General features: G+C 44.1%; 1 protein-coding gene across 1 annotated transcript in view; it reads right to left on the reverse strand.

Annotated features, from left to right (window-relative positions):
• LOC137525290 (uncharacterized) overlaps positions 1–7,385 on the reverse strand; it is a 226,485-nt gene extending 219,100 nt beyond the window's left edge. The window contains exons 1-2 of the mRNA XM_068246345.1: positions 7,376–7,385; positions 3,641–3,970 (exon numbers count right to left, since the gene is read on the reverse strand). Coding sequence (XP_068102446.1) covers positions 3,641–3,970; positions 7,376–7,385 — 340 coding nt within the window. The remainder of the gene's footprint in view (positions 1–3,640; positions 3,971–7,375) is intronic.
• Between the last annotated feature and the right edge of the window lie 4,390 nt (positions 7,386–11,775).

Genomic DNA, 11,775 nt, shown 5'->3' on the forward strand with positions numbered 1-11,775 from the left:
TGACAAAAAATAAAATCTTCTATGAACTCACCGTACTCCTAACGGAATACCTTGGGGTGTCTTCTTTCTAAAATGGGGTCATTTGTGGGGTTCCCATACTGCCCTGGCATTTTAGGGGCTCTAAACCGTGAGGAGTAGTCTTGAAACCAAATGTCGCAAAATGACCTGTGAAATCCTAAAGGTACTCATTGGACTTTGGGCCCCTTAGCGCACTTAGGGTACAAAAAAGTGCCACGCATGTGGTACCGCCGTACTCAGGAGAAGTAGTATAATGTGTTTTGTGGTGTATTTTTACACATACAGATGCTGGGTGGGAGAAATATCTCTGTAAATGACAATTATTTGATTTTTTTTTTTACACACAATTGTCCATGTACAGAGAGATTTCTCCCACCCAGCATGGGTATGTATAAAAATACACCCCAAAACACATTATACTACTACTTCTGAGTACGGCGATACCACATGTGTGACACTTTTTTGCAACCTAGGAGCGCTAAGGGGCCTAACGTCCTATTCACAGGTCATTTTGAGGCATTTGTTTTCTAGACTACTCCTCACGGTTTAGGGCCCCTAAAATGCCAGGGCAGTATATGAACCCCACAAGTGACCCCATTTTAGAAAGAAGACACCCCAAGGTATTCTGTTCGGTGTATGGTGAGTTCATAGAAGATTTTATTTTTTGTCACAAGTTAGTGAAAAATGACACTTTTTTGAAAAAAACAATAAAAATCCAATTTCCGCTAACTTTTGACAAAAAATAAAATCTTCTATGAACTCGTCATACACCTAACAGAATACCCTGGGGTGTCTTTTTTCTAAAATGGGGTCACTTGTGGGGTTCCTATACTGCCCTGGCATTTTACGGGCCCAAAACCGTGAGTAGTCTGGAAACCAAATTTATCAAAATGACTGTTCAGGGGTATAAGCATCTGCAAATTTTGATGACAGGTGGTCTATGAGGGGGCAAATTTTGTGGAACCGGTCATAAGCAGGGTGGCCTCTTAGATGACAGGTTGTATTGGGCCTGATCTGATGGATAGGAGTGCTAGGGGGGTGACAGGAGGTGATTGATGGGTGTCTCAGGGGTTGGTTAGAGGGGAAAATAGATGCAATCAGTGCACTGGGGAGGTGATCGGAAGGGGGTCTGAGGGGGATCTGAGGGTTTGGCCGAGTGATCAGGAACCCCACACGGGGCAAATTAGGGCCTGATCTGATGGGTAGGTGTGCTAGGGGGTGACAGGTGGTGACAGGAGGTGATTGATGGGTGTCTCAGGGTGTGATTAGAGGGGGGAAATAGATGCAAGCAATGCACTGGCGAGGTGATCAGGGCTGGGGTCTGAGGGCGTTCTGAGGGTGTGGTCGGGTGATTGAGTGCCCTAGGGGCAGATTAGGGTCTAATCTGATGGGTAACAGTGACAGGTGGTGATAGGGGCTGATTGATGGGTAATTAGTGGGTGTTTAGAGGAGAGAACAGATGTAAACACTGCACTTGGGAGGTGATCTGATGTCGGATCTGCGGGCAATCTATTGGTGTGGGTGGGTGATCAGATTGCCCGCAAGGGGCAGGTTAGGGGCTGATTGATGGGTGGCAGTGACAGGGGGTGATTGATGGGTGGCAGTGACAGGGGGTGATTGATGGGTGATTGATAGGTGATTGACAGGTGATCAGTGGGTTATTACAGGGAAGAACAGATGTAACTAATGCACTGGCGAATTGATACGGGGGGGTCTGAGGGCAATCTGAGCGTGTGGGCGGGTGATTGGGTGCCCGCAAGGGGCAGATTAGGGTCTAATCTGATGAGTAACAGTGACAGGTGGTGATAGGGGGTGATTGATGGGTAATTAGTGGGTGTTTAGGGTAGAGAACAGATATAAACACTGCACTTGGGAGGTGATCTGACGTCGGATCTGCGGGCGATCTATTGGTGTGGGTGGGTGATCAGATTGCCCGCAAGGGGCAGGTTAGGGGCTGATTGATGGGTGGCAGTGACAGGGGGTGATTGATGGGTGATTGATGGGTGATTGACAGGTGATCAGGGGGATAGATGCATACAGTACACAGGAAGGGGGGGGGTCTGGGGGGGGGTCTGGGGAGAATCTGAGGGGTGGGGGGGTGATCAGGAGGGGGCAGGGGGGGATAAAAAAAAATAGCATTGACAGATAGTGACAGGGAGTGATTGATGGGTGATTAGGGGGTGATTGGGTGCAAACAGGGGTCTTGGGGTGGGCAGGGGGGGGACTGAGGGGTGCTATGGGCGATCAGAGGGAAAGGGGGGGGGGAGATCAGTGTGCTTGGGTGCAGACTAGGGTGGCTGCAGCCTGCCCTGGTGGTCCCTCGGACACTGGGACCACCAGGGCAGGAGGCAGCCTGTATAATAGGCTTTGTATACATTACAAAGCCTATTATACACTATTACAGCGGCGATCCGGGTGCTAGTAACCCGCCGGCACTTCCGAACGGCCGGCGGGTTACAGCGTGAGGGGGGGGCGGAGCCAGTCGCCGGCGGCTGATCGCGTCACGAATGACGCGATCGCCGCATTACCACGCCCGCAGTCGCCCCCGCCGATAGGCGTATTGCGGTCGTTTAGGCCCGGACTTTGCCGCCGCCCATCGGCTGGGGGCGGTCCTCAAGTGGTTAGTCTTCAAAAATGCAGCAAAACCACACATAATGAAAGTCAATGGAAACGAAATGGTATGCGTTTTACGTGCATTTTTCTATGCGTATTTGCAAAAAAAAATGTTTTATGATGTATTTTCGCTTTCTGTTGAGTGACACCACTACGTGTGACAATTAACTGGCTCCAGAATGCCCCAAAATGAAAAGATTTTGCATGGTGTCATGGTTGATAGTGATATTGTAATGTGTGGTGGGGAGGGGCATTACAGGGTGACTTTTGCTGCATAAAGTCAGTGATAAATGATTACTAGTGATATTGCAATGTGTGGTGTGTGTGGGGTGGGGAGGGGCAGTAGAGGATGACTTTAGCTGCATGGAGTCAGGGATAGATTATTATTAGTGATATTCTGTGTAATGTGCATTATTGTGTATCTCTTTGTGTGTGTGGTTGTCTCTCTGTGTGGTGTTGCATGCCTAACTGTGTACTGTATTAAGTAGAGCATGTCAGAGGAGCTGATGTCACCTTCCCTCTTGCAGTTCCCCTGAGAACACACCAGGGGGTGGTGCTAAGAGGGAGGGGATGTCAATCTCTTTTCAAAAGCAACTTCCAACTACCTCATCTTCCTTTCCCCTACATATCTCTCCACTGCAAATGTCCACTTTTAGAAGACTACAGGATGTTGACTGATTATGAAAAGACATGTAGATTTGTTATCCTTTATAGATACTGGGGACTGACGAGCTGTGGTTTATGGGGTCTAATGCTAGGTACATAAATTGAGATTTTCTGGCAGATTACTTCCAACATGTTTGATCTGATTTCCAATCGATTTTCCGATCTATTTTCCATTCATTTCTATGGAAAATCGATTGGAAATCAGATCGGACATTTTGGAAATAATCAATCTGCTAGAAAATCTGCCAGAAAATCTCATTGTGTGTACCAGGCATAAAAGAGATGAACACTGCAACACAACAATAGATATTGTAAATGAGTTAATCACATGCTGCATACATACCTTGCAAAGCTAATCTGATGTCCGTCTCCCCTCTCTCCGAGGCATAGAGTACAGAGCACTTATAGATTCCGCCATCTATTATGGTAACATTGGAAATGATGAGATTAGCGGCGCCCTCTTGTGCTCTTCCTGTGTAGGACATACGAGGATCTGCTGGTACCGTTACTCCATTCTGGAAACTTAATAATTCCTTCCCTTGGAAATACCAGAATATCGCCACTTGTCTCTGATCTATGGGCGGGGCATGGACTGTGAAGGAGCAGGGAATGGTCACATCTGTCCCTATTCTGGCTTGCTGAGTTCCAGGAGCCGTCACCAGCAGAGCGCCCCCTGCAGGAATTAGAACACAATTGACACATGTAGAAGTTAGTAGTTTGTCGGTTAGAAGAACTTCTGAAGCTATCAGCATTTGTGAACCATTCTGCCACATAAACTATGCCTAAACCCAAGGACTAAACTTTGCATATATGATTAGCCGGCAGCACAACTGGTTGTTATCCAGCTTCTAATAAGTCAATTTCCTCTCATTTTATCGATAAACAGATAAAACCTTGTGCCAGGGGTGAAGCTAAGGTTTTGGTGGCCCCAAGCAGTCGATAACTTGAGGCCCCAATCCACTGAAAAATGGATAGCCACACCTCAAAAGGCAAAAAATGGGCATGGCGAAAACATGATGTGGGTGGAGCCAAATACTAGCAGTTTCTAGGCTAAATTGCACCCAGGGCGAGGCGTAAAATGTGCCCCCAACGTGGAGACCGGTATAGGTGCCCGCAGTATAGGTAGCCAGCTATAGGTCCCACCCCAGTATAGGTAGCCCATATAGTTGCCCCCAGTATAGGTTAGATAGGTAGGTGCCCCCATATAAGTAGCCAGTATATTTGCCCCAGTATGGGTTAGATAGGTATATGCCCCCACTATAGATTTGATAGGTATATGCCCCCAGTATAGGTTAGATAGGTATATGCCTCCAGTATAGCTTAGATAGGTATATGTCCCCAGTATAGGTTACATAGGTATATGTCCCCAGCATAGGTTAGATAGGTATATGCCTCCAGTATAGCTTAGATAGGTATATGTCCCCAGTATAGGTTACATAGCTATATGTCTGCAGTATAGGTTAGATAGGTATATGCCTCCAGTATAGCTTAGATAGGTATATGCCCCTAGTATAGGTTACATAGGTATATGTCCCGAATATAGGTTACATAGGTATATGCCCCCAGTGTAGGTTAGATAGGTATATGCCTCCAGTATAGGTTAGATAGCTATTTGCCTCCAATATAGCTTAGATAGGTATATGCCTCCAGTATAGGTTACATAGGTATATGCCCCCAGTTTAGGTTACATAGGTATATGTCCCCAATATAGGTTACATAGGTATATTCCCCCTGTATAGTTTAGATAGGTATATGCCTCCAGTATAGCTTAGATAGGTATATGTCCCCAGTATAGGTTACATAGGTATATGCCCCCAGGATAGGTTACATAGGTATATGCCTCCAGTATAGCTTAGATAGGTATATGCCCCCAGTATAGGTTACATAGGTATATGTCCCTAGTATGTTTGCAGCAGTGGGGGGAAGCGGGCAGAGTGAAGTTTCCACTTACCTGCCTGGATCCTGCACACAGCTTCTATCTTTAGCCTCTCCCGGCGCGCGTCGCATCGGTAAGAGCTCCCCCTGTGATGACATGTGTTTACGTCATCACATGAAGTAGAGAGAAGCTGGCAGGATCGAGGAAGGTAGGTGGGAAATTCTCTCTCCCCGCCGCTCCGCCTGGTGCCCGCACGCCTACCACCTGCCGCCAGCAGCAGAGCGAGGCCCCCTGCAGTGGGAGGCCCCAAGCCGGGGCGTGCCTCGCCTGTTTGCTGGCGGCGCCCCTGCCTGTGGCAGAGCTCCTGATCATGTGATGGTGTTCAGTACATATTGAGTTGTCCAAAACTAAATCATGTATCCATATTCACCTATATATAACACATGACTCAACTTCCAAACAAATTTAACTTACAGACAAATTCCCGAAATGTAGCCCTTTTGTAGGTAGGGTATCACCTATAGTTATTTTCTGTTGTTGTGGATCTTGAATAAGCTGAACACTTCAAACATATGGGCCCATATGCTATTCACTTTTTCACCTGAGTTTTCTCCTAGGTGATATTTTTAAACTAGTCGATAAAATACATTTTAAGCCACCAGAAAGCAAGAAAATACTCAATACTTTTTCATTTACTTTTTGGTACTTTTTAGTTGAAAAGTGTTTTAAAAGTTATTTTAAATAGAAGGTGAAAAATTATCTCCTAGGTGAAAACTCAGGTGAAAAAGTGAATTGCATATAGGCCATGGTGTCCTTAACCCTTTAGCAGCCAATTTATTTAGAGGCTTGCAAGTGCTCCAGACCAATTTATTTTAGCACATTTTTATTTCTTTGTTACATTTTCTTGCTTCTAATTAGTATTGCTGTAATGTGTATTTATGGCCACTTGTCGCTAGGGGGCAGTGTGAGACAATAACAGAGGGCTTTTGTTTTCAGTTTTTTCTGCTAGCAGAGAGAGATCAAAGCATTCCAAGATAATTACAGCACAAAGAGTTCTGCCAGCTGAGGTCAAAACTTGCAGTGCAAACGAGATAATTCCTTTGAAGATGGTAGTGGGTTAATAAAAAATATTGTACAATGTCAAGTTTAAACTGCTTGACGTAGTTTAACCACTTCAGCCTTCGGTCGTTTTTCACCTTATGCACTGTAATAGAACGCGGAAAAGCCGCCGCGTGTACTGCCGGCAAGGCGGCTGGTTCCGCGTCAAGCGCGGCGGTTTGCACGCAGCAGCGTGCGTCTGGTGTGGCTGAGCCTAGTAGTTCACACAGGCTGAGTAATGCGCGCACGCGCACTGAGAGGCAGAACCTTTATGACAAACGAGGAGGGATCAGCTGACCTCAAAGCAAGTGGCTATTGGTTGATCGCTGATGGGTGGCGCTGGAGAGCGCCGCTCTATATATAGTCACTGCTGCTCAGAGTCAAGTTGTCTGCCATTGCGAACACTTACGTGAAAGCACTCAGACCATAGTCAGATCTCTAGTGTGTTAGAACCAGGAGGACCTGGGAATTCACACTGAGCCAGATTACTTCTGTGTATTATTGTATTATACTTCAGACTAGTTCCAGGGTGTCGAGACCACGGACCTCACACCCAAGATTAGGTACTCTGTGTTATCATTGTGTGATACTCCAGACTAGTTCCAGGGTGTTGAGACCACGGACCTCACACCCAAGTCTAGGGATACTCTGTACCATCATATTATACTCCAGACTAGTTCCAGGGTGTAGAGACCACGGTCCTCACACCCAAGACTAGGCATTGTTTGATATCTGTTATGACCTATTGCATTCCTGACTATCCCTCTGCTTTCTGATTCAGTACCTACGCATATCTGATTATCTGTTGCCAAACCCTGCCTGCCTTTGGATACCGAATCAGCCTTCTGTCTTTTGTACCTTGTCTGTCTGTGTGTTGCCGACCTGGCTTGCCCGACCTCGAGAGCTATCTCTCTCCTTAGGAGATAGTCTCCAGACCGGCTAGTGACATCCACCTTCAGGTGTCACTCACGCACAGGTCCTTCCTATTTTCAGCCTGGGACTCCACCACTTTGGAGGTCTCAGGCTGCTGGAAGATTTTTGCACTTCTCAAAAGGCAGTATCGCCCATCCTGCCAAAGACCATCTGCTCCTCGGGTGGTCTTACTCAAAGTCATTACTGTTGCACCAAACACTCACACTATATAGGTGTCCAGAGGTTAGTTATACTTTGATTATCGGTGATTCTGCAGATCATCAATAATCAGGTATACTCAGTATTCTTGGTGATACTGCAGATCACCAATAATCAGACTCTCTCTGTGTGCTGACACCGATCGTTACATGCACCCGAGCAATTTTCACCTCCCATTCATTTGCTAATAACGTTATCACTACTTATCACAATTAATTGATCTATCTCTTGTTTTTTCCATTATCAATTAGGCTTTCTTTGGGTGGTACATTTTGCTAAGAGTTATCTTTTTCTAAATCCATTTTAAACAGGAATATTAAGAAAACAAATTGAAAAAATTCATTATTTCTCAGTTTTCGGCCATTACAGCTTTAAAATAATACATGCCTCCATAATTAAAACCTACGTATTTTAGTTGCCCATTTGTCCCAGTTATTACACCATGTAAATGATGTCCCTATCACAATGTATGGCGCCAATATTTTATTTGGAAATAAAGGTGCATTTTTTCAGTTTTGTTTTCATCACGATTTACAAGCTTATAACTTAAAAAATAATAGTAATATACCCTCTAGACATGCAGTGTAATTTTGACTTGTAATTTTTTTTTCTTTTTAGTTAAACATTTTATTTGGGTATTTTTTGGAGTGTGGGAGGTAAACCGTTAATTTTAAATGTAATTTATTGTGTTAAATAGAAAAAATGTATGCATTTCTGGCATCTATGATTAGTTTGTCATAGCTACATCTGGAACCATCGGGAGAGAGAAAAGTGGGTGGGTCTGGGGTGGGTTAGAGCAGGGGGTGGAGAGGGTGTAAGCGTTTAAATGAGATTGCGAGCAGAAAAATGCTGCTTTATGCTTGCAGACTGTATGTGACATGAGAATTGTATGACAGTCTTGATCTTGATGATGTCGAGTTGTCTGCTGCCTATGTCATGTTCCTGTAAATCCTTTTTGCTACCATTGTAAAGTACTGCTTATCATTCTGCACCCTGTCCCAATAAAAATCTTTTGAAATAAAAAAAAAGGAAAGAAAAATGTATGTAGATGTATTTGGCCTCAAGATGGCCTCAGTAATTTTTTTTCCATCCTGTAAGTGAGCGCTCTAGCTTACAGGAAGTGTAGGGAGGACACAATTTTTTTTTTTTTCAGGAAGATAAGGTCTTTCTAACGGGGAGTTAGATCAATGAATGGGAACTGCTTTCCCATTCATTGATCTCCGGGCTAACAGACAGCAGCACGGGAGCGCGTGCGATCGGTAGCACGGCAGCAGCCTTTTGGACGTAGCAGAAAAACTGGCCAAAATAAAGCTCTTTTTTTGCTCTAGTGGGAACACAGTCTAAATGTTCCTACCCAAAGTGTCTGAAATCCATTTCTGTTTTCCTAGTGATGATCATTTGCATTCTTCATGTTCACATTATATAGGTTATATAGGTTTTGTAAAAAATAATACCTTTTAATGGCTAACTAATAGAGTTAAATGATGCAAGCTTTCTGGGATCTAGTCCCCTTCTTCAGGCATATTTCCAGATGTTAGCTGAAGTAAAACACTGATGCAGGTATATAGTAAACACGAAGATGACAGTTGTGCTGGTTATTGTTTATCCGTTAGTTGTCAGGTGATCAGCAGGCTGGAGCAGTACTTCAGTAACCAGCACAACTGTCATCTTCGTGTTTACCATTTATCTGCATAAATGTTTTACTTCAGCTAACATCTGGAAATATGCCTGAAGAAGGGGACTAGATCCCAGAAAGCTTGCATCATTTAACTCTATTAGTTAGCCATTAAAAGGTATTATTTTTTACAAAAACGTTTTTTTCTACCTAAATAATTTGTTTGGCTAACACGATACAGAAACTTTTTTGCTACTATCTTCATGTTCACATAAAATCAGGGTTCTTCATTTTGCAATAAAGGTAACCTCATTCCTCAGCGGATGTCAGGAAGGGGTGGGACATGCAGATCAGGAAGTTCTTCCATACAAAGCCCAGTTGGGGGAAACCCATTATTTAACCTCTGTGCCCAAATCTGTTCTTTATGTGGCACTAATAATTTTTTACAGGTCCTGGCAGCTTTCTTGAGTGCATAGCTTGGAGTCTGAAGTAAATGACTCAATGCAGTAGGACAACCAGCACCCAACCATCCAACTGGGACGTGCTCAGGTTGTTGTTCCTCAGTCCCCAGGAACAGCAGCAGAAATGCAAAGAGAAGAAACCCGGCACCATGTTCAAGTTTGTATTAAGCTCTTTTATTTAAGGCGTAGCAGGATACAGCATAGGGCCAGCAGGGACAACGTTTTGAGAGGAGCCTCCTCTCTTTATTAAGTCCACAAGCCCTTTGAATAAAAACATTCACAGCAGCCTTATATAGTGGTGGCTCCACTAGGGAGCCAATCAAAAGTGACCGGGACGCACTGTTGCCAACCAATCCCTTGTGAGCCTACTTTCAAAATCCTTCAAAAACACTCCCACTTACAAAGAGGACCTGATGGGGAACTTCTCCAACCCAATCCCCATTAAATAAATGTATAAATGTCAACCAATGGTCAGAGAGCAGGCATGGTCGGAATGCCAATTTCCGGTTCCGCGGTAATTCCGCATACCGGCGTTACTGAATTCAGTTACCTGTACATTCCGGCGGTGTTCCGGTGATGTTCCGCGGTATTCCGTATGTGTATTTCCGTAATTTTTTTCCGGACTTCCGTAACTTTTGGAAGCGTTACTCAGTCCGTCAGTTGTGCATTTCCTACATCGTTTTTGGTTTCTTTTGCCAGTTAAGTTGATCATGAAGATTGTGTTGAAGAGTGTATTGTCAATAAAGTTGTTGTGTATACTGTAAATTTGTCAGAAGCGTACTTTCGTAAATTTCCGCCTTTTTTTCCGGAATTCCGGAGTTTTTCACATGTGCGCTAGGGGGTGGCTCCCAGGCGGAAGTTCGTAGTTGTTGTCACTTCCAGGTAGTGCATGAGAAGTTGTGAAGTGTGTGGACAGTGGACAGTGACCTGGAGGAGCGGATTGCACCTGCTATTGAGGTAAATGAGTGATATGTACAGTATATATATTTTTAGATATATGTGTATGAATAGTTGAATACAATGCAATTCTTCCATTTTTTTTTATTAGAAATAGGTTACCATTTTTGTGTTTTTGATTGACACTCCTTGCCCCCCTGACCTGTCAGTCATTTTTATAAGTTAGCCATCATGTTGCATTAGAGATTTGTGGCATGCACTTTCAGGGCATGAAGTTCCCGTTCCATCACATCCCAAAGATGCTGTATTGCAGTGCTGTCCAAGTTAGCGGGCATGTAGGGCGTTTTTTTGTCCAGACCACATGGTGGAAGAGGGCCGGCAGCGGCAGACCGACACAACCATTCCCACAAAGTACAACCAGATAGGCCGCAGATTCTCCATCTCCACAAAATGCACTCAGGTTGTTTGCAGATGTGCCCACAAAGTGCAATCAGATTGGTCGCAGATTTGCCAACAAAATGCAATCAGATTGGTCGCAGATGTGTCCACAAAGTGCAATCAGATTGGCCTCAGATTTTCCCACAAAGTGCAATCAGATTGTTAGCAAAAGTGCCCACAAAGTGCAATCAGATTGGTCGCAGATGTTCCCACAAAATGCAATCAGATTGGTCCCAGATGTGCCCACAAAGTGCAATCCGATTGGTCGCAGATGTGCCCACAAAGTGCACTCAGATTGTTCGCAGATGTGCCCACAAAGTGCAATCAGATTGGTTGTCTGTAAACAGCCAACTCATTGCAATTGGAGATGTTTTTGATGAGAAATAATTTCTTGTATGTGAAGAAATATATATTATATTTCGTAATGTTCTTATTCATAGACTTCTACGAAGATGGCTGCTGCAGAAGCCAGTGGGAGTGGTGGGACTGGTGGTGGTGAGAGGAGGACTCAGAGGAGACGGAGGACATCCGACTCTGCCCGCCTCAGCAAGAGGGAAAAAAATTATATAATTAGAGTAAGTTTATTTCTTTTTTTCTTCCTCACTGTATTAATCCATGACTTGCAGTTTATTTTGCTGTAGTGCAATGCATGCTGCATCGGTAGCTACTGATAGTACCATGAAGCTTTGCAATTGAAGGGCTTAATGTTCAGACTATACAACTTTCTCATGCTAATAGTGGTATTGAATGTAATTGTCAACATGCCTTAGTAATATCAAAACAAGTCGAAATATTTAATTACTTTACAGCAACAGTCATCATGAATTGTTTAATTGATATTTATAGGGACATTGATGTCAATTTAATATTACATAATTTAGCTGTGCCAAATTGTCAATGACAGAACATTATCTTCAGATATGCAAGAGTAACATTGACAGACAAGGTATGATTGTAAATTC

This window comes from Hyperolius riggenbachi, chromosome 7 (genome assembly GCF_040937935.1).
Source record: "Hyperolius riggenbachi isolate aHypRig1 chromosome 7, aHypRig1.pri, whole genome shotgun sequence".
Classification (NCBI taxonomy): Eukaryota; Metazoa; Chordata; class Amphibia; order Anura; family Hyperoliidae; genus Hyperolius; species Hyperolius riggenbachi.